At 35.6% G+C, this 23,580-nt stretch overlaps 1 protein-coding gene across 4 annotated transcripts in view; it reads left to right on the top strand.

The window, feature by feature from the left end:
- SLC6A11 (solute carrier family 6 member 11) overlaps positions 1-23,580 on the top strand; it is a 112,045-nt gene that overhangs the window by 18,172 nt on the left and 70,293 nt on the right. For all 4 annotated transcript variants that reach the window (XM_087923942.1, XM_087923943.1, XM_087923944.1 and 1 more), the window contains exon 6: positions 11,975-12,107. In XM_087923942.1, coding sequence (XP_087780068.1) covers positions 11,975-12,107 — 133 coding nt within the window. The remainder of the gene's footprint in view (positions 1-11,974; positions 12,108-23,580) is intronic.

Below are 23,580 nucleotides of genomic sequence, written 5' to 3'. Positions count from 1 at the left end.
ATTGGACAAATATGCCAACTTAATGGGAAAATAATGAAAACTGAAAGAATCAAGATACCCTATGGATATAATATCAATACCTGGGCATCATCCACGATACTTATCCAGCACACACATAGAAGAAGGTTAAGTAGTGAATGCGTCATGAGAGCCTAGAAAACCTTACAGTTCAACCACAGTGGAGGAAATACCATCAAGACAATTAATACCTGGGCGATTCCAATAATTAAATACTGGAATAATGGACTGGACTAAAACAGAACTAAAAGCCCTGGATAGGAACAACAGGAAAATAATGACAATGAATCATGGCCTTCATCATAGCTTCATGACCTATGTTGACAGATTCTGCTTACCAAGGAAAATAAGTGGATGTTGAATGTTGCAAGTACAGCAGACAGTTGAAAAAGTAAATTGGGCATTGGAAGAATAGCTAAAGGATAGTGAAGAAGGTGCAGTGAAGGCAGCATACCCTGAAGGCTTACTGAGTAGCGGAGAGACCAAACTGGCCTACAAGAAAAACCAAATGAAGAATATAAAAAAGACATGGCAAGACAAAGTATTAAATGCCCAGAACATATAAAAATGAGCAGGCAAAGCAAATAACAATACCTGACAATGGCTAAGAACAGGAAACTTGGAAAAAGAGACAGATGGGCTAATACAGACTGCATAAGACCAAGCCTTAAGAACAAATGCAAAGTCAGAATTGAGAAAGATAGCAACAGACACAAATGCCATATCTGTAAAAAAAAGGTGAAATACTGCCTAATTAGCTGCTGCAAAAGAATCACATAGCCTGAATACAAGCAACAGCATGACAAAGGAACAACAATGGTGCAATTCAGTATCCGTAAGAAATACTACTTGCCTGCAAGTAAGAACTGGTAGGGCCACAAAATAGACAAAGTAACAAAAAATGAAGAAGCTAATATGCTCTGGGACTTTAGAATTAAAATTGCTATATAACATACCAGACCTAACAATCATTGACAATAAGGACAAAAAAGTCTGAATAATGGATGTTGCAGTCCCTGGATACAGCAGAAAAGAAGAGAAAAAACTAGAGAAAGTAATAAAACATAAAGATCTGCAAATAGAAATATAACGAATATGGCAAAAGAAAGCAAAGGTAATACCAATAGTAATAAGTGTCTTGACTACAATTCCAAATATCTGGAGCACCATTGGCATTGACAAAATCACCATCAATCACTTGGAAAAGGTAGCTTTCCTTGGAACAGCTTACATCCTACAATGATACATTTAACATTATTAAACAGCAATATCTGTCTATCTCAAGTCCTTGGGAATGACTCACTAGCTGGACAAAAATGCCAAATCTAGCCTAAACATCTGGCTGACAGTGTTACCAACCATAATATATTGATAGTATATCCATATTTATTAAGATACTATTGTCATAAGCATTTGGTATAGGCTTTAATTTAATTTTGATTATTATACTTGTTATGTCTTTTTTCTAATTAAAAGAATCTTTTAAAAGTTAGGACATTGAACTTTGTGTCTATAAATCAGTTTCAGCTAATTCTGAATTTTTAGCTTATCAGTCTGTTCTTCTGGGCTCCATCCCATTTTTTGACCCTTAGCTACCGTATTTTCAACAGTGTAAGTGGATGGTGCTGGGAAAATATGACAGTCTTTCCCCTCCCCAAAATGTTGGTGAGTAATAGTTGAGCTGTAGAGAAAAGAATGCATTGTTGCAGAGCCTAGTTGCTTAGCCAAATGTATCTCAGCTGACTGAAATGTATACAAATTAAAAATAGCAGTAGCACTTAGACTTATTTACCACTTCATAGTGCTTTACAGCCCTCTCTAAGTGGTTTACAGAGTCAACATCTTGCTCCCAACAATCTGGATCCACAGTTTGCCAACCTTGGAAGGAAGAATGAACTGCATCATTTCAGCAGAGATGACTGAAGATAGCCAGTCCCTATGTCATATCATCACAACGACAGAATCCCCAATTATAACTTCAAAAAAGGCAACTATGATCTTATAGACAACGATCTCTCATCCCTTGATTGGCAATTTCTATTCTCTGGATGCAATACTGTAGAAGCCCATTACAACATATTTTTACGACTCATCAAACTATATGTACCATTAACAACTCCCAAAACCAGAAAAAACAAATTACCCAAAACAATAAGGAAGCTTCAATCCAAAAAGAAATCACTTTGGAGGAAAAACAAATCTGGTCACGTTGCCAACTTCAAAAGCCGATACAAAAATTTATGCCACCAGATAAAAACTGAATGCACCAATTATCACATTAAAAAAGAAGAAAACCTTCTACGCACCAATTCCACCTGTGCTTTCTACAATTTTGTAAACAGCAAACTAAAAGACTCAAGGTCCATCCCACTCCTGAAAAGACCTAATGGTAAAGACTGCAACGATGACACTATTAAAGCCAACTTCTTTAACACATTCTTTGGCTCAGCATTTGTAAACAGCAATGGATCATGCCCAGTATTTCCTAGTCAAACGACAGACAACTACAATTATCTAATACATATCAATTTTACAGAAGACAACGTTGAAACAGCACTATGCCATCTAAAACCATCTCTATCTATTGCCTACTTCTTAAAAAAAGCTACCCACTGCCATAGCCGAACCTCTAAGCATAATCTTTGAAAAATCCTTCAGGACCAGCTCCTTTCAAAACTATGGTCACAAGCCATGGTCATCCCCATCTTCAAAAAGGGAGACCCCAGCCTAGTTGAAAATTACAGACCAATCTCTTTATGCTGCATCACCTGTAAAGTCATGGAATCAATTATTAACCAATCCATCATCCTCCACTAAGAAACAAACAACCTACTCTCTAATAAACAATTTGGCTTTAGGGAAAAACTATCATGTAATCTGCAACTCTTATACTGCAAAAAAAAAAAAGGACTACACAACCCGATCAGGGCAAAGCAATAGATGCAATCTACATAGACTTCTGTAAAGCCTTTGATTTGGTGGTACACCACAAACTACTCCTGAAACTAAAATCTTACAGTATCTCTGGACACCTGCATAACTGGATAGAAGCATTCCTGTCAAACAGACAACAAATTTCCAAAAATTGGGAGCGTCCTATCAAATTCTGTACCTGTCTACAGTGGTGTCCCCCAAGGCAGTGTTCTAGGACTAATTCTTTTCATGCTCTTCATAAATGACCTCTGTGATCATATCAAGAGCAACTGTGTTTTCTTCGCTGATGACATAAAGCTATTCAACACCACAGACAATACTGCTACCCTCAAAAAGACCTTGACTATGTATCAGAATGGTCAAATAAATGGCAACTTCAAATCTCAACAAATAAATGCTCTGTCCTACATATTGGCAAAAAAAAAATCAGAAAATAAAATACAGGCTGAATAGTCAACACCTTTTTGATGATCTAGACTCTGTCAAGGATCTTGGAGTACTCATCTGTAATGATCTAAGTGCTAGAGGGCTAACTACATAGCCAAAAAGACATTAAGAGTTGTTAATCTAATCCTACGTAGCTTTTTCTCTGGTAATATCACACTACTAACGAGAGCATACAAAACATTTGCTAGACCAATTCTTGAATACAGCTCATCAGTCTGGAATCCACATTACGTATCTGATATTAACACAGTTGAGAAAGTCCAGAAATATTTCACAAGAAGAGTTCTCTACTCCTCTACTCATTGCAGAATACCTTATGCCACCAGACTCAAAATTCTATACCTAGAAAACCTAGAACTACGTCGCCTTCGATCCGATCTAAGTATAGTATGTCTGTCAATGAATACCTGTCAATGAATACTTCAGCTTCAACCATAACAACACAAGAGCAAACAATAGATACAAACTCAAGGTTAATTGCACCAAACTTGCCTGCAGGAAATACGACTTCAGCAACAGAGTGGTCAATGTCTGGAATACTCTACCTAACTCTGTGGTTTCTTCCCCAACCCCCAAAACTTTAACCTTAGACTGTCTACTATTGACCTCACCCCTTTCCTAAGACTTCGGTAGGGGGTGTGCCTAAGTACACCAACATGCCTACCAACCCTGTCTTATTGTTTCATATGTATGTATGTATGTATGTATGTATGTATGTATGGTATTCAGCTTTGTTCGGGTATTTTTCCACGTCATTGTGGTTGTGCTTTTAAAGTTGTAGCAACGTTTCGGCAGAATCTCATCTGCCATCATCAGGCTTCTGTATACAGCTGAAGCTGAATACCATACATGTAAGTACCCACGAAAACTTAAGAAATATATATATATATATATATATATATATATATATAATTTTTCTTATATATATCCATGTATTCATAACTTTGTTTTTACTTATACCTATTATCTTGTAGGCAATTGACAAATAAATAAATAAATAAATAAATAAATAAGGTAATGGCCACCAGTTAAATTGCATCTGGAACTAGTAACTAGTACTGGTAACTAGTAACTAGTACTGGTAACTAGTACAGCTTGTAGAGCTGTGGGGTGAGACTTGGATAACACAGCACCCCGCTCAGTGCCTGCACCACCACATTTTGAACCAGCTGTAGTTTTGGATGATCTTCAAAGTCAGCCTCAAGTAGAGTGAATTCCAGTAATCTAATCACAAGGTGACTGGGACATAAGTAATTGTCTTAAGGTTCTCCTGATCCAGGAAGGGTACAATGAGCACATTAAATATACCTGTGCCAAAGTTTGTCTTGTAAGCAGAAGCAGAGACTTGGAGGGGACCAGATAGTGCATATGTCTTAAATGAGGAAGTGCAACCCTAATGAGAGTCAGCAGTGGTGTATCACCAGTTCTGAGATGGTGGTAATTCAAACAAATATGATCAGTCAGGATTGGGCTGTGGTGGTGCAGTGGTTAGAATGCAGTATTTCAGGCTAATTCTTGTGATGGCTGACTGCTAACAGTTTGGCAGTTCAAATTTCATTGGCTCAAGGTTGACTCAGCCTTCTATCCTTCCGAGGTTGTAAATAAGGACCCAGATTGTTGGGAACAATATGCTGACTCTGTAAACTGCTTAGTTAGGGCTATAAAGCACTGTGAAGTGGTATATAGATCTAAGTGCTATTGAGTCTGAATCTGTTCAGTCCCTTCCAGACCCACATAACCTCCAGGCACTCTGTCAGGACTTTGACCACATTGGCCAGATGGCCAAAGATTGAGATATATCCTATCTGTGGTTGGTAAGATCCACTCTTTGTCTTTGTCCAGCGGAGCTCCAGGTTTCCTTGGTTTTATTTCCCAATGCTTTCCAATGCATTTCACATTTTATTTCATATCTATGCAGAAATATCAAAATTTTAAAAAGAAGGCATCAAAAGTTTTAAGCACCACTGTAGAATGAATTGGTAATTATAAAAATAATTAATGAAATTCAACATGATTCCTATAGGCTTGACTGGAAATTCTAAAAAATGTTGAGAGGATTTCCTGCTTTTTCCCTTTATTTAGCAAAAAGCTTCCAAATTTATTATCTTTTGTACCAAGATCAGTGATGTAGTTAGAGAGATAAATGTTTGCATCCTTTAATAAGAGAGCTTGTATGGAAGCTATAATCTCTATCAGCTTGGATCATTATAATATCATTTTATTCTGTAGTATTTCCATTTTCTTCCAAACTGAGGCTCTTTCTGAGACAAACCAGCATCCTGCTTGCCGCCTTCTAGTGCTTAAAAGTACTGGCTTTTCTTTTTGTTATAGTTTTTGTTGGCCTCAGGTTGACCTAACTATTGTGGCTGAGCAAATATTGAGCCACTTAGGAGGAAATTTTAGGAACCCATTTACTTGGGTAACAACCAGGTGATGCTATTGGGCTGAAAATGTAAAAGCAATGTTCAAACCAAGCCATTGAAAGAAGTCAGAACAAAGTTACAGGGCAGATCAAATGGTTTTTCTAAAACAAAAACATATGAAGCAGAGGTGGTATTCAGCAGGTTCTGACCAGTTCTGGAGAACCGGTAGCGGAAATTTTGAGTAGTTCGGAGAACTGGCAAATACCACGTCTGACTGGAGATTTTACAATATCTTTTTCCTGCCACGCTCACCAAGCCACATCCACAGAATCAGTAGTAAAAATTTTTGAACCCCACCACTGATACGAAGAAATGCTGAAAAAAAATTGGCAAAAAAAATGACTATAGAGATAAGACAAACATGTTTAAATGCTGTCAGAATACTGTGGCAAGAAAAATAGGGAAACTAATTGTTTTCTCCATATCCATTGAAGATAAGACACTCAGAATTTTTAAAAGGTACTTCTATCTTTTTATTACATAATTTAGAAAGAAGAATCTCTAGGATGTTTGATGAAACACTTTAGGTAAAAAACCCTATCTTCTAAAGACTTCATCTCTTGATTCTTTGCAAGGACAAACCATCATGCAGACAGCTATGAAATGGTTAACTGACACAACAGGTCTTTTCCAAATAAATGAATTCATTCTTTTGCTTCCCCAAACTATAAAGCAACGCAGTAAGTACTCTGGTACATTGCTTTTTATGAAATGCTGGCAGTGATTAAATCTCTTGCTATTCAGGAGCGTGCAACAGCCCTACATGCTAGAGAGCCTTGTAAAAGAATCTCTTTCCCAGGAAAATTCACTCACTGAAAGTCCATGGGAAATGCAATGAAAATGAAATTGCATTATCCCAAATAAACATACTTCTAAGAAATGAGGAAAATATACCTTAACATTTCTAAAAGGATAAGCTATAATAATTTCATATAAATATTTTCAACCAATGATGTTTCTAAAGGCTCTTAATTTTCCATTATCAGCTCTCTCTTCAATTTTTGCCTTCCAAATGTATTGTAGTCTAATGTTTATTATCTTCCAAAAGTATTGAAGAATGCAATTTTCAGAATTCTGCCTCATAAAGTTTAATTTATTCAGTATAATAGGTTATGAAATGTTTTCCCAATTAAAGCTATTTATTTAACATGTGTGTGCCTTTGATTCATTGTTGGCTCTTAGCAACTGCCTGGATTGGTCTCTGCAGTTTTCTTGGCAAAGTTTTATGAAATTGGTTTGCCCTTATCTGCTTCCTAGGGCTGATGAGAAAGAGGGACTGGTTCAAGGATACCTAATTAATTTATGCCTAAAGAAGGACTAGAACTCATGGTTTCTAGGGCCTTAACCGTTACACTAAATGGGCTCTCTATTTATTTAATACAATTGTTTAAGTAATTATCTGTTTAAACTGTTTTTCAGGATTATATCTTCAAACTCTAATAATCATGGAGGAAAATCAGCCAACAGCTATGCTAACAAAGAAACTTATCTTTTCAGGTTGCTTTGAACAACATGAATAATAAAATGATATCAAAATTATTTTGATTGTTTTCTTAAACTCCTGCACAGATGGGACTAAATGTATATCCGTATTGTACTTGATCAAATTTTTTTACTACCAGTTCTGTGGCCGTGCCTTGGTGGGCGTGGCAGGGGAAGGATACTATAAAATCTCCAGTCAGAGGTGGTATTTGCCAGTTCTCCGAACTACTCAAAATTTCTGCTACCGGTTCTCCAGAGCTGATCAGATACCAGAGCTGATCAGATACCTGCTAAATACCACCTCTGTACTTGACCATATTAAGGGTAATGTTGAGAATGGCTTTAAATAGCAGATTATATTGCTTTATGGTAAGAATTCAAGCAGGACTTTGCACATAGCATTCAGTGAAAGTGAGCTTTTGGATACGCTGATCTGATGCTATTCAAGTGGAGTTTTTAAATGAGTTTTACAGGAAACTCCAGGTAGTATGTATAGTACTGTAGTAGATGTCTTTGGGGCACCAGTACTAGTGATGATAAATCCAATCTTTTGCTTAGAATATAGACTGATCTAAATTATTCCTAGTCAGCGTTCCCAACCCAGCTCACAGAGTTGCTGTTGTGGGAAAATAGCAGGAGGAAGTAGTATTATGTATGTTCCCGGCTTTGAGTTTTTTCTGAAAATAATAATTAAAAATTTAAAACAATTGCTATCAGAAAACAAGTTTGATAGGCTCAGAGCTCATAGCATCTTTGATCAGAGTCTTTTTATAAACCAGTTTGCTCTTCCTTTGAGAGCCTTTTTGTATTCATATTGTTATTCGTATTGATAAGATCCTATTATACATGGGGAAAAATAATCCAGAAACTTTAGTCCAAAACAGGGGAACAGAACTATTAAATGCTACAAAATAACTATGACCTTCACTAGTATTTTAGTGCCAGTCTGTTTATAGAAACAATTTAAATTTTTGACACTTCCGGTTTGCAGGGCTTCGGCGGCAGGCAGGAATCCATGATCGTGCATGGTTTCTGCCTGGGCTCGCTGCTGGAGCGCCCCGAGCCAGTTTGGCTTTGGGGCTAAGCCACCCTGTAGAGGTAGTGAAGAGGGGAGAGATCCCAGCAGGATCGAGGAAAGCCGTATCTTTCCTCCCCAGCTGGCTAAACTCCCTTTCCCGAAGGCAGTAAGAGTGGTGGTCAGAAATGGCCACCTCAAAGAAGGACTCATCCAGAAAAGAAAGTGCAGGAGGACATTAAGAAGTGAAAGTTTTGACTGACCTGGATAAGAAGCAACAACTAAGGTATCCTGGAATTTAAATTTTATAAAAGATACATCGCTCCCAAAGAAGATTTGGAAGCAGCAAATGAAAGTGAAAAGGGAAAGTTTTTTTTTTCACTCTCCTTCCTTACGGTGACAGTGAAGAGAGATGAATGAGAAATTGGAAAAACCCGCTTTGGCACCAATAGATAATTAAACTGGAAATATAATTAAATGCCAAGGGGACAATAAAGATTTCTGAATATTAAAAAATCCTTTTTTTGCTATAAGTGGGAAGGGAGAGGAAAAGAATAAGAGCAGGATTTGGAAGGAGGAGGCTGCCTGGAATTCAAAAGAATCTAAAGTTAAATCTAAACAAGACTTCTAAAAGATACATTTTAACTGGAACTTTGCAACTAAATAGTAACCCCAGGAAGAGAAAGTGAAAAAAGAAGAAAGTGTTAAAAGAAACAGCTTGTGTGTATTTGGATTGCTTGGTGACTTTGGGACTTCTGGAAATTATATTTGAATGACTAAAAACAATTGGGTGGTTGTTTAAAAAAATTCTACAATGGCATCACTTGTGGATGAACTGAAAATGGAATTTAAAAGATATAAAGAAGAGGAACAAGAAGGGAAGGGCTCTTTTGGCTCCATTTTTCAATTTTTAGAAATGGCGATCTGTACCTATGAGAAGCTACAAGAAAAGACTGCGCAACAAGAAGATTGGGACAAAGAAGAAGCCATCTTTGATGAACAAGTAACTTTATCTGGGGAAGAAATGGGAAAGGGGGGAAAGAGAGTGGAGAATTTAAGACCTAAAAAAACAGCCAAAAAAGGGAAAAATAATGTGCAAGGGGAAATAATGTTAGAAAGCAACAGAAAAGGGGAATACAGAAGAGGGAAATGGAGGTGGAGAGACAAGGGGGTAAAAAGGGGAAAGAGAAGCAAGGGAGGGAGGAATGGAAGAGAAGTTACAACGGTTTGAAGCAAGATGTAAAAAGAAACAGGACTTATTCAGATATAATGAGTAAAAATTTAACTGAAAAAGCGATTCTGCAAAGGTACATAAGATTGTATTGTTATATTTGTATTAGAAATAATGTTAGAAAATTGGAAACAACATATGATTAAGAAGTGGGATAAAATAGTCAGTGTAATTCAGTGAAACTTTTGTGAACAAAATAAATGAAATAAATGAGAGAATTGAATTAGGAAGGAATGGGAACATTTTAATTATTCAATGTTTTATAAAATATAAGTGAAGTGGGGGGGGGGAAGTAACTAGGGAAAGTTTATAAGTGTTCCCATAGAAGTATGATACCTATTTGAAAAGAAATGTGTAAAATGTTTAAGAGTTAAATGAATATTAATATTAACGATAGAATTGAATTGGTATGGATTGTTGTTTTAATTATATTATATATTTATAATTTTTTCTTTTTTAAAAATACACTGTGTAATTTTAGAATGTACCAAGCAGAATCCGAACGGAAGTTATGTACTATATTAAGTGTTATAATTTTAGGGGAAAGATATAAAGGCATCATAATCCAATCAGTGATTACAGGATAAATTTTGTTTAATGAGAAAAGATAATAGACAGCTGAAACAGGACAGACAAAGAATATAAGTATAATGATTTGAATCGAGATGAAATAAATAAAATAAAATTAAGAAAGTTAAAAGAGGGGAGAAGCTATATAGAAAATGTAGAATGGTAATGAGATATGGAATGGTATATAAAAATGAGCATGAACTTGAATTTGTGTCTGTATGAAGAGATGTAACCCGGGATCAAGCTGCTTTCAAAAAAGATATTTTATGTTTTAATGTTTTATGTTTTGTTTGTTTATGTTTGTTTTTAAAATCAATAAAATTTTCAAAAAAAAAGAAACAATTTAAATTGTTGTTTTCCAGTAATAATGGCATGTGGAGGGATTAAATTCCATTGTAGGCAAACAGCAGACTAAATGGATGACTACTTTTCTCTTCATGGTTTGGATTAATGTAAGATTTTCAACTTTTTAAAAAAGTATAACATTCTGGAGATGCTAAGAAAGTTAGAATTGATTCATTCTGTCTGTATTTCTCTTCCAATGAGAATTGTTTGTTGTTGCTTTTCATGGTTTATTTAGTATGACAGAAGAACCAAAACCTGCAGTTTCTTTCACTGCTAGTAAACCAGAGCTGCCTGACAGAAGACACTATGCCCTAGGCAAAACTGTATGGTAGCATATGAAATATGCTCACACAATTTGAGGTTAACAGAAGCTACCTGATTTCTTTAACTCAATATTTCTTAAATATAGGTTGGGTCTGGTTACATACATTTTATTTCAGGGAACTTTATGTAGTTTATTTTTGCTTTGAGCATTCATAGTTACACTCATTTTGATATAATTAGTAAACTTTCTTGAATTAATTCGAATAAGACTGAACATGTGATTTTAGTAGTGATCAAATTCACTTGTTAGAATGGGTATTACTGGGAAAAATACGGATTTAAATAGGTGAGCTGGTGTCCATAGATGCTCAGAAACAGTTTGATTAGGTTGCTGCAATGAATTTAGAGCCAATCTCTAAAGGCCACTGAGATAAAGGATTTACTGAAGCTGTATTGTACCTGATAGGAAAATGGCTTTTACATTCTATAAGTAAAGGCTTTCTTCTTCCATATATTCCAATTACACAAATCCAATGACACATTGTCCTGCATGTGTTAATTGTAATGGAAATAATTTTAAAAATTATGAAATTTTAAACCCTTTGTTCTTAGGATTGGAAGTTGTATTTAGCAGATATACAATTTGGGAGATCTGCAGCAGAACTGGCTATCCTTGATAGACAAGACTTTTATTTTGGTTTGTTATTTATGTGACATTCTGGTTTGTAAATGAGGTTTGCAGAACATACATTATTGATTAATTTAGATTTTTCTTTGTGCCTACTCTTAATATTAGCTATTTAAAATTGTATGCAATCTTTAGAGGTTACCCTGCAACACTAATAAATATCAATAGCAACTATTTTCCTAGCATTTTTTTCTACAAATGTTTTTTCTCCAGATCAAGTATTATTCATTGGTTGCAATAAGAACTGAACTAACCTGCTTGTGGGCTGACTGGCCTAAAATCACCCAATTTCATGCATAAAGTGGGACTAGAAGTCACAGTTTCTTGGTTTCTAGCCTGGTGCCTTAAGCACTAGATCAGAGGTGTCCAAACTTAACAATGCTAGCTGAGAAATTCTGGGAGTTGAAGTCCATAAGTATTAAAGTTGCCAAGTTTGAGGGAACTTATTATAATAACAATAATAAATATCAATTACTCTTAACAGATTGGCAGATTTCTGGCAAGTGTAGCTTCTGCATTAAAGTTGTAGCACTGATGTTTATTTATATCATTTTTAGACGAAGAGTGTTGGCTATATCAGATGGTATTGAACACATTGGGAATCTCCGCTGGGAACTGGCACTATGTCTTCTGGCTGCCTGGACTATCTGTTACTTTTGCATTTGGAAAGGTACAAAGTCAACTGGCAAGGTAAAAACCATATGTGCTACAATTTATGTTGCATAATATAGTCTGGACACTCTTTCTTTTATTTATAAGTGCTGAGGAATATTCATGAATTTTCCACAAGATCAGCTTTCTTCTATGTATTATTAAAACACTGGTGATCTGTCTGAGCTCCTTCAACAAATGTGACATTCCATGGATTAAAATATTAACAAGAAACTGGGTGAATCAATTTTTAGAATAGGTATTTTCAATAATGTTTCTTTTTCTTTAACCACTCCAACAAAAAGGAGTAAATTGTAAACATTTGTTTTTGCACATCATGGTAATCCAAGATATGAAGGAGCCTAACTATGAATGAGGTATATGCTAATTCACATGGCTCAGCTGATCTCTTCCAGCTCTATTTCTCTGTCCTGTCAGTGTAATCAGCTAATCAAGGACTAAAATATCTCTTCTGATTGCTTGATGATGATGATTAATCCAAAAATTCTGGCTTGTCCTCTGAGGAAAAGCTAAGCATGGCTTTTTCTAGGCATCTCATTCTTAGCTTTCTTTAGTTGCTCACTCAGGCAAGCTATGATATAAACTAGGAGTGAAGTTAGATTAGGACTATGCAGTTAGTCATCAGTGGGATTGATGTAATTTAAAGATTTAAGATGTTCTGCACAAGGGCTAGCTTTAATCAAAATGATATCTGCTAGGTTTTGGCTTGTTGCTTTAACAAAATCAATATAAATTATTCCCTACAGATGAAAAGCAGGTTAGAGGCATTCTGTAATCAATGTCATTTGAAATAGTGCAGAATCACAATGAGTTGCAGCAATTTGCAATCCTTTCCCTACATACATTCTACCTTTTAGAATATAGAGCATATGAAAGTCCAGTATAGCCAGAAAGGTCCATTGCAATGATTTTGAGTATCTCTGTGTTATTGATGTTAAGAGGTTGGATTAGGGTTGGGAAAACTTAGCGTTAAATCAATGAAACTTAAATCTGAGAAAGCTACAGTCAAAAACTTTCCAAGTGATTTTAGGCCAAATACTATGACTTGAAGAATGCTATGTAACCTGCCCTGAGTTCTGAAAGCAAAGAAAATGTATATGTCCTTTGACTGAATATGCATATGTATGTGTATCAGAATTAAACTAATATTTACCTTCAGTTTATACTTGAGAGAAATAAAATATAGTGTTTTTACTGTAGTTATTGGTGCAGAGAAGTGTTTTCTAAACTTTTTTTTTAATCTAAGGACCCCTTATTTTAAAAATTAGGAAGGTACCCCAAAAGGCTTTTGTTGGCATGGGCTACATTTATCTATATTTACTATACAGCAATCCTCAATTTATGACTGATTGCTTAGCAACAGTTCATGCCTCCCAAAATCTACTTATGACCCAGATTCAAAGTTATGATGGCCAGAAATCCGCCTCACCTTTGTGAGATGCTCAGCAATCAGTCCATGTTTATGGCTGTTTGCAGTATCTCATAGATATATGACCACAATTTACAACTTGTTTTTGCCAGAAACCAACATTATCTCTAATTTCTAACAAAAAACAACAACACCCATTGTAGAAAATGGTTTGCTAAAATACCACAGTGTTCTCTTCACAATTACTGCAAAAAAGGATGTAAAATTGGCATGGTCACATGACTACTCAATTAACACTGGCACAACTTGTAACTCTAATTCCAGGCTCAATTCCAGTTATAAATTGAGGGTGGCCTGTATTAAAAATTAAAATTGGTGTATTTTAATATTTATATATTGAATCATTTAAAAATAATAGTAAAGCCATTAGATATTAATATAAATAAAACAATTTTCATGAAAGCATTATTTTTAACAAATAAATAATAATGAAGACATTTTAAAATTTTACAGGCCCCTTCAACATCTCACAAACAATTTTGATTTTGTGGAACTCTAAGGAGGTCTTAGGGGACCTATGGGCCTGAGGACCATACTCCTAAGAAACAACTGGTATAGAGCATTACCAACTTCCTTTGGATTAAGTGCAATGAACTGCATTGCTTATACAGTACGGTTTCATAAGAAGATATTTTTGACTGAAAAGGAACCCACAGGGATGAAGCAAAAGCAAACCAGAATAATTTTACATAATTTCAACAAGCCCATTGAGATTGGGAACAGTCGTACACTGAAATAACCAATAGCAAGAGCGGTTATTTTTATGTTTTCATCTTCCGGCTGTTTGCATAGATTGGTTAAGATATCCTACTGGCTGCATTTGCATGGTGTGTAAAAAGAAATTTAATTTTTTGTATGTGTGGCTTAGCATTTCGTACAAATCAGCCCATTTAGGTGCATTATCCTTCCATAAATATATGTGAACTCAGGGTGAGTTAATTCTGCAAACAAATGCTTTGTGAGAGTGCAGACTTTATGCACTAGGTCCCATCACTTTCTTCTATTTATTCTTTCAATTTCAAAAATTAAGAAGGTGAAATTGAAAGTTCTTTCAGTTATAGAGCAAACATTTATATACCTACTTTATTATGTATTTAAGGCATGGTGATCTAATATCTGGAGTTTAGTTTGTCATTTCTGATTAATAGTTTAACTGAATCATTATTCTCTATGCTGCCTACCAAGACATTTCAAAGACTTTTCTGAGGCCTAATCAGGAAAAATGTGTGTTTAGCCAATAAGCTTTAATTCCTGATTAAATATGCTATCAGAAGAGCCCTGGTGGCAGAGTGGTTAGAATGCAGTATTGCAGACTGACTCTGCCCATTGCTAGAAGTTCGAGCCAGACCAGCTCAAGGTTGACTTAGCCTTTCATCTTTCCAAAGTTGGTAAAATGAGGACCGATTGTTGGGAGCAATGTGGTGACTCTAAACCGCTTAGAGAGTGCTGTAAAGCAGTATGAAGCAGTATATAAGTGCTATTATTTTCAGAATCTCAAAATCCCCTCCCTTATATCTCTGGTCTTGCATCTCAGTTGGAAAACCTAGAACGTAATGGACTCCCGACCCCACTAACCTTCTTTCCAGCTCCATTCTCCTGTGCAGGGCAACAAAAGAAGAGCCAGCCAATCAGCTGGGACTTGGGAGACAGAGGATAGATGGGGGCAGGGCCTGTCAGAGGTGGTGTTTGCTGGTTAGAATAGAATACTTTATTGGCCAAATAAGTATTTGATTGGACACACAAGGAATTTGTCTTGGTGTAAATACTCTCAGAATACATAAAAGAAAAGATACATCCGTCAAGAGTCGAGAATCATAAGGTACGACACTTAATGGTAGTCATAGTAGTTTTCCAAACTACTCAAAATTTCTGCTACCAGTTCTCCAGAACTGGTCAGAAGCTGCTGAATATCACCTCCTGTAAGTACCTGCAACTTGTCTCTGTAGTTTTTTTCCCTGTCAGTTTCTAGTTTCATTGCATGTTTAATAATGAAGTCCATAGCAAATGAATGGAACATAGTTTTAAATTTGTTTATATGTTTATTTATTTAATTCATCAAATTTATAAAACTGCCCATTTCACAGATGTGACTCTGGGCAAGCGTGAATAAAAGAAACAAAGCAACAATTTGAATAGTTTAATCATAAATATAAATAAGCCTGCGGGAGAATGGACCTGCATCTTGCATATAGGGTAACTGTCTCTCAGGCTCTCTGTTTGCCTGGGCTCAAGTGTGTTGGAAGAAGCATGTTTTGAGGGATTTGCCAATCCAGTAAACCTATCTAGGAAATTATGGGATTTGAAGTCCATACATCTTTAAAGTTGCCAAATTCGAAAAACACTGGTTTACCCATTAATTGCTAAAGGGCCTTAATTAAAATATCATGAACAAACAGCAGAAGAAAATGTATTCTTATGAAATATTCATGTTTTAATCTTCCAGTTACAATGATTTATCTTCATGGTTTCCATTTTTATAAAGAAAGTGTTGCTTTGATATTAATCATCGACAGCTTTTGATTTTAATGCAGTATTTTGCAGATTTAGTGTCCATTTAAAGAATTCTAAGTAGATGTGCAGCAAACAGTTTAATAGAAGCTGTTCTAAAAGACAACTTTGCCACCAATAATATTTATAGCTGTTGTTCTTTTTATAAAAAGCTTTCCTTAACTTGGTGTTCTACATATATCGTGGACTTCAAATCCTATTGGCTAAGGGAATTAGAGAAATTCTAATTTGGAAGCTATGAAGAAATCAGATTTCTATTATCTGGCATGCTGCAGCTAAAAAGCTAAGTGGGTCCCATATATTGTGTGTGTGTGTGTGTGTGTGTGTGTATTCAGGGACTTGCAGTTTCATTTCAACACAGTTATAGGAAGAAAATAATAATAATCACAGGTTGTTCACTTGTTTTACTATTCAAGTAAGGAAGTTCTTAATCTTCCTGCTTAGTTCCTACTTTAGATATTCTTTCTCAAGCCTGCTTACAAGATGTGGCCAGGAAGACCATGCTGAAGAAAAAAGCATTAACAGTTAAGGCTATAGTTTGATTAATCACATGTGCAAATTTTATGTTTATAATGATTTAGCTATGATTTAGTTAAGTCCTAATTTTAAATTTCATACCTATGTGCCTGCTATTTTCATCACATTGGTTTGCCTCTGGCTTAGTATAATGGGTAAAATTGAGCCATAGTATACTGGTTTAGCTTTATTGTCTGAATGATGCTTATTCTACAAATAAGTATCAAACCAAGCCACACTTTTGTATTCTACAGTGATACCACATTCCTAATTAATTTCATTTCAGTCTTTTCCTTTCTCAGATAAAATTTAAAAAAATAAAGTTGTACATTTTGTTCATAACTGTAAATAAATACTTTCATGATATATAAATTAGGCTTACTCAAGTTCTGGAGCATATAGTTTTACAAGAAGATAATTTCAGTGATTTTCAATAAACCATGATGGTTAAATTCAGGGGGCAGTTTTAAAATTAGTAAAATTTCATTCATCATTTACTATTTTAGGACATATAATCATATTCATTGTGCTATCATGTTTATATGTGTTCGTATCAGCTTATATCATATTCAAACACTTGGTCTGCACACCAGCTAGTCTCCTTTGGACAGAATAACAGAGTTGGAAAGGACCTTGGAGGTCTTTTAGTCCTGCTCAGGCAGGAAACCCTATACCATTTCAGACAAATGGTTGTCCAATGTCTTCTTAAAAACTTCCAGTGTTGGAGCATTCACAAGTTCTAGAGGCAACTTCTGTACTAACCAACAGGAAATTTTTCCTTACTTCTAGGTTGCTTCTCTCCTTGATTATTTTCTACCCATTGCTTCTTGTCCTGCCCTCAGGTGCTTTGGAGAATAGCTGGACTCCCTCTTCTTTGTGGCAGCCCCTGAGATATTGGAACACTGCTATCATGTCACCCCTAGTCCTTCTTTTCATTAAACTAGACATACTCAATTCCAGCAACTGTTCTTTATTTGTTTAATCTACAGTCCCCTAATCATCTGTTGTTGTTCTCTGTACTCTTTTTAGAGGAGGGGCATCAAATTGATGGCCCATGGGCTGGATGTATCACTCCCAGGCCACACCCATCCCAGCTTCGCAAATGGCAAAAAATTGTGAAATGTCACGTGATGGCAATGTGATACAGCGAGTTTGACACCCGTGTTCTAAAGCCCTACCATCTTTTTTACATCATGGTGACCAAAACTGGATGCAGTATTTTAAGTGTGGTCTTACCATTATAAAGTGGTATTAACACTTTGTGTGATTTTGATTCCATTTCCCTATATGTGTGGCCTCTCATATTTTCTACTAAAAAAAAGTTGCTGATTGTTTCCCATACTATGTGCAGGCCTTCTCAGACATATCTTATTTTTCTGCATTCATTCACATGTGGGTGCACGCACAAGTGTACTTATACACACATATGTGAGCTTTGCTTAGCAGTTAGAAGCTTGCTAGATTGAAGCCCAGCAGATTTTTTTTATTGCTGTTTTTAATTTTCTTGAGCAAGCTATTCACCCCATCCTGATATTTGATTGCTGTTCTTTTTACTTAAATAAGTCAGGGAGTGTAACATTTTACCAATGTTCTATTAACCTAGGAAGTGTCTGGAAATCTTCTATATAACAGGCAAAATTATAGCCACTGTGCAATTTCAGCATGGATGATTAAAGGAAAGTGCAGAAGCTGTTAGAGTGCATGAAAGGCACTGACTCTGTTGAAGGCAAAGTAGGCAGTGCATTGTTGTGGTTAGCCTGCAACAAACTGAAGTATGCTATCCCAAATGGAACAGATTGCTCACTTTGACATAATCTGGATGTAGTATCATTATATTTTGAGCCATGGTGGCACAGTGGTTAGAGTACTGCAGGCTACTTCTGCTAACTGCTGGCTGCCTGAATTTGGTAGTTCAAATCTCACCAACTCAAGGTTGACTCAGCCTTCTATCCTTCCAAGGCAGGTAAAATGAGGACCCAAAATTGTCAGGGGCAATATGCTGACTCTGTAAACCAAGTGCTATTGCTATTTTGGAAGAAATGGTAAAAAGCAACCGTGGTGTGCTTCACTTTCTCTCTCTTTGCACAGGTAAAATACATTTCTCTATATCCATGCTCAGAAATTGTTGCTTAAACAAGCAGGTTGCATTTCATATTTAATCATTTTTGCTCTAACAAAAGCAAAAGCAATAAAGTATTTTTTTTTAAAAAAAATCTATATTGCAACAATTAAGATAAAGTGAACAACATGAACTCTCTAAGTGGCACCTGCAGAGGAGAGAATGTGCCGTAGCATGCTAGGATCGATGTCTTGTGTGAAAAGAATTGTGACCATTGATAATTTATGCCATCAAGTATGTACTTCCTGTCCCTTGAATATTTATGTAAAGATGGCAAAAGCTTCCAGATACCTTGAATCTCAGGTTAGATCTGAAAACCTAGAACCTCCTGTGCAGCAGCCAGCAGCAACGGGGGTTGGGGGGATGGGTCAATCCACCATCACTTAGGGAGTTCCTGACAGGCAGAAAAGTTGTAGCCTGCTATACTTTCTTTTTCCTCTGTAACCCTTCTAATTTTTATTCAGTAAACCTTCTTTAGCATTTGCTCCCATTTGTGCCAATTGTCTTTGCATCCCAGAATCTAGCTGCTCTTGCCAACACAGTCAAAAACTGTACTTTAGAAGCAGAGCAGAAAAACATGTCCAGAGGTCACTTTGATAGTGAATGAGGACATCAACTGTTACAAAAAGGATTTTGTCTAAATTATGGGCATCTTTCCCCCTTAGGGGCACCAGTAATATCATATAATCACAATTCCCATTATGTTTTTGAGAAAGACTTGATATTTAAATAGGTTTAAAACTGATGCATATTTGTTTGTGTACGTATGTTTACATACATGTATTAAGAATGTAGTGAGTGTGTATTCTCTCTCTCTCTCTTTTTCTCCTCTCTTTCCCTCCCTCCCTCCCTCCCTCTCTCCTCTCAAAGAGATAGTTCCACATCAGATGAAGTCAGAGGTGGTATTCAGTAGGTTCTGACCAGTTCCGGAGAATCAGTAGTGGAAATTTTGAGTAGTTCGGAGAACCAGTAAATACCACCTCTGACTGGAGATTTTACATATCCTTCACCTGTCACACTCACCAAGCCATGCCCACAGAACTGGTAGTAAAAAAAAAATATGAATCCCATCACTGGGTGAAGACCAGAATACATTGTAGTTAATAATTTTGTATTGCTTAAAATCAACAGGGTTTAATCCTTTTATTATACACTGGAATGCAAGTATGTGTGAGTATGCTAAATGGAAAATTAATAAGAATGATAAAGTCATACTAATGTTCACTTATGTGGAAGGAATTCCCAAAAGAAGATTAATTTCTGGTGGACCTATGTGGAATGATCCATTTCATTAGTATTACCATATCTGCACTGTACCGTACTGAATTAAATAGCTTTGCAGATTTTATTTTTATAAATAATAATGGTTATTTTTATGTAGACAAAAATATGAACTCACAGTTGCCAGTTCTTTAGCTGATGCTGGTCTTCATACACATTAAATTCTTCCCAAGAACCTAGGATATTATAATGTATCGGCATAGTATACATGTGTAGTATCCAAGCAGTGTGACCTTTTGTTCATTGACTGATAGAAATTTTGTCAATGACCAGATTTTCTAATGGCTGTCCAAGATATTTTGATATGGCACCCAGTATGTTGAGAACCATTGGGACCACCATGGCTAACTTATAATCTTTCAGCTTTGATTTTTTAGATCTTGATATTTCAGGTGTTTTCCAATTCTTTGTTTTCTATTGTACTATCCCCGACATTGCAATATTAATTATCTACAATTTCTTTTAAATCACAGTTATATCTGGTGTTTCATGTGCCAGTGCATTATCTGTCTGTATTCAGAAATCCTGCAATATTTTAGACTGCTCATTTTCAACTCTCTGTTCTCACTAATTTTTCATTACTAATACATGATCATTTTTACAGATGCTTCAGGGAGTCATTTAGGTGACTGTTGTTTATAATCAATTTGTGCAATCTTCAGGGAGTCATTTAGGTGACTGTTGCTTATAATCAATTTGTGCAATCTTCTTGAACACGATGAGTATATGATCAAAGGATGTAGAAGCTGCTTGCAATAGAATAAAAGGAAATGTGTTACGGTTGGGGGGGCTGCTACCAGCTCACACTGGTTCAAGCGAACCAGATGTTAATTTAACATCTGGTTTGCCAAACTGGTAATTGCAACAACTGGCTGGCCCTGCCAATCTTTCTCCTCCCCTCCCAGGAATCTCCCTACCGCCTGTTTTAGGTCCCAGGTAGTTTTAGGTTAAAGAAGTGGGGGTTAGAGGATGTAACAACAGAGTCAGGTAGTGCATTCCAGGCATTGACCAGTCTGTTGCTGAAATCGTACTTTCTGCAATCAAGTTTGAAGTGGTTTACATTGAGTTTGTATCTGTTGTGTGCTCTTATACTGTTGTGGTTGAAGCTGAATCATTGACTGGTAGGACATTGTAGCAGATAATTTTGTGTGCTACGCTTAAGTCTAACCATAGGCGGCGTAGTTCAAGGTTGTCCAAGCCCCAAATCTCAAGCCTGGTGATATAGGGCATTCTATTGCGAGCAGAGAAGTGTAGTACTCTTCTTGTGAAATACTTCTGGAGTCGCTCAATTGTATTAATGTCTGATATGCAGTGCAGATTCCAGACTGATGAGCTGTATTCGAGTATTGGTCTGCCAAAAGTTTTGTATGCTCTAGTTAGCAAGTCGATATTTCTGGAGGAGAAGCTTCGTAAGATTAGATTTACAACTCTTAATGCCTTTTTGGCAATGCTGTTACAATGAGCTCTGGTGCTTTCTTTTTTTACAGTATCCTTCCCCTGTAGTGGTGGGAATGGAGATTTTACAGCAAAGGTCTTCAAACTTGGCAAGTTGTGGACTTCATCTCCCAGAATTCCTTAGCTAACATGATTGGAGGAGGGATTCTGGGAGTTGAAGTCCACAAGTCTTAAAGCTATCAAGTTTGAGGATCCTGTTACAGTATCCTTCCCCTGCCACACCCACCAAGCCACACCACGCCTATCAAGCCACACTACAGAACCGGTAGTAAAAAAAATTTGAATCCCACCACTGATGTTAAATTATTTTGAACACATGTGTACTTTGATATGCAGATCATACTGTGTTTTGTGATTGGGAACTTGAAACTTAGATGCATGATGTAATTAAAATTAATGTTTCAGTGGCCAAGGTAGTTGTGTTTTTTAGGGAATGTAAATGTAATGTAGTGATTAAACCAAGTTATACATAAATAGTGAAAAACTACAAGGAACTTTTTGTACTTTAGTAGAACATTTACTGAAGACAGAAAATGGAGAAATTTTAAGGTATGCAAAACTGGTAGCAAGATAATTCATAACATTTACTGCAATATTTTGTTACAAGGAATAACTATTTGTCAGAAAAAAGCAAAAACAATTGTTTATAAGTATGTATTTAACTTAGTTCTATACTTTTTCATACTATATTATACAGTATGAAAAAGAACGTGGACTGTGTCAGGAAAGACATAAAGGTAAGTAGAAAATGAGGAATTGGTACATAAGTTTTATGTAAAAGAAGAGGTAAAACCAATAAGCAATTAATGAATGTGGAATGGATATATAGTTAAATGACAAGTACAAAAAGGTGGGTTTTTTTAGAATTAGAATCGAATTTCATACTAAATATATGAAGTTAGATTGGTTTAAGAGGAAGAAAACGTTTGAATGGTTAAGCAATGTATACATTAGTGTAAGGATGTGGTAGAATCAGGAATGTTTTGCAAAAAAAGAGAAAAGTAGGGATAAGATATTGTATAATGGGAAGTGTTGGTATAAAATGGAGGGAGTTAAGTTTATTTATTTAGAAAATGTATATGGCAGTATATATCATTGTCCTGAATGAGACAATGAGTATTATATTACAGAACATAAGAAAAAAATATTTTTAGAAATTATCTACATTAAAATTATTCCTCCAAGAAAATAAAATAAAGTTATATTAATCCCTATAGTCTTCTGCTCAATGATGTTGTGTGGCAGAATATGAAATTTTATTTCTTGAAAAACCTTTTGGTTACCACCAATAAATCCTGCTTTGGGGTGAGGATTCTTATATATATTATCAAGCATGCACTCTTTTTAATAATGAAACAGTGCTTTGTTAATGTTTGAATGGTACAAATCAAATTTGTATTCTCAATTTTTCTTCTTCTTTTTTTTACATAATACTTAACCCTGATCTAATTTAAACATCAATATTTTGTTTTAATTTTATGAGCAACATACTGTGATGATGTTCATTGCTTCATCAATCATTGACTTCTATAGAAAGTTTTACAAAATGGAAGAAAAGAGACTAATGTTGCCTTACATATAGATATATCCTAAAAATGTTTCTATAAGAGTTTGTTATTAAGTTTCTTAGGAAACATTATTGCTTTAGAAGGATAATGGATGGAAGGATGATTAGTATGATCAGTATAATATGCAAACAAGAATATTATTGGTGGATTGTTTTAAAGTTTGAAAAATCAGCTAGTCTTTCTAATTTACATAATAAATGTAGTTCCTTAAAAACTGATAAATTTCACATACTGTGTGTCGCTATAGATTTACATTATTTATTTAATAGAATATTGTTATTTGCAGACCATCTCCTTCTAGGAAGAATGTCTGAATGTTAGTATTTGTTAAAAATATGATGTTAATTTCTGGAGAGATTGGCTAGCCATAGCATATTAATAGCTTGATTTAAATCTTTAGACTAGCAATAATGGATGCAAATGGGAAATGCATTGAGTAGGAATTGCAAAAAGTGGGTGGTGAAGACATCTACAGCTGGACCACAGATTTGACAGTTGCTTCTTATTTTCCCATTTAAAAAAGAGTAAAGAGCTAGAAAATTGACACCATATGGGGCTGATAAAACCTAACATCTGCACATTCTCATAACATTTAGGAAACATGCCTGTGTATCT

This window comes from Pseudonaja textilis, chromosome 2 (assembly GCF_049901715.1).
Source record: "Pseudonaja textilis isolate UNSWEBS1 chromosome 2, rPseTex1.2, whole genome shotgun sequence".
Lineage (NCBI taxonomy): Eukaryota > Metazoa > Chordata > Lepidosauria > Squamata > Elapidae > Pseudonaja > Pseudonaja textilis.
The sequence above is the reverse complement of the archived record's forward strand: the minus strand, read 5'-3'. Positions and strand labels throughout refer to the sequence as shown.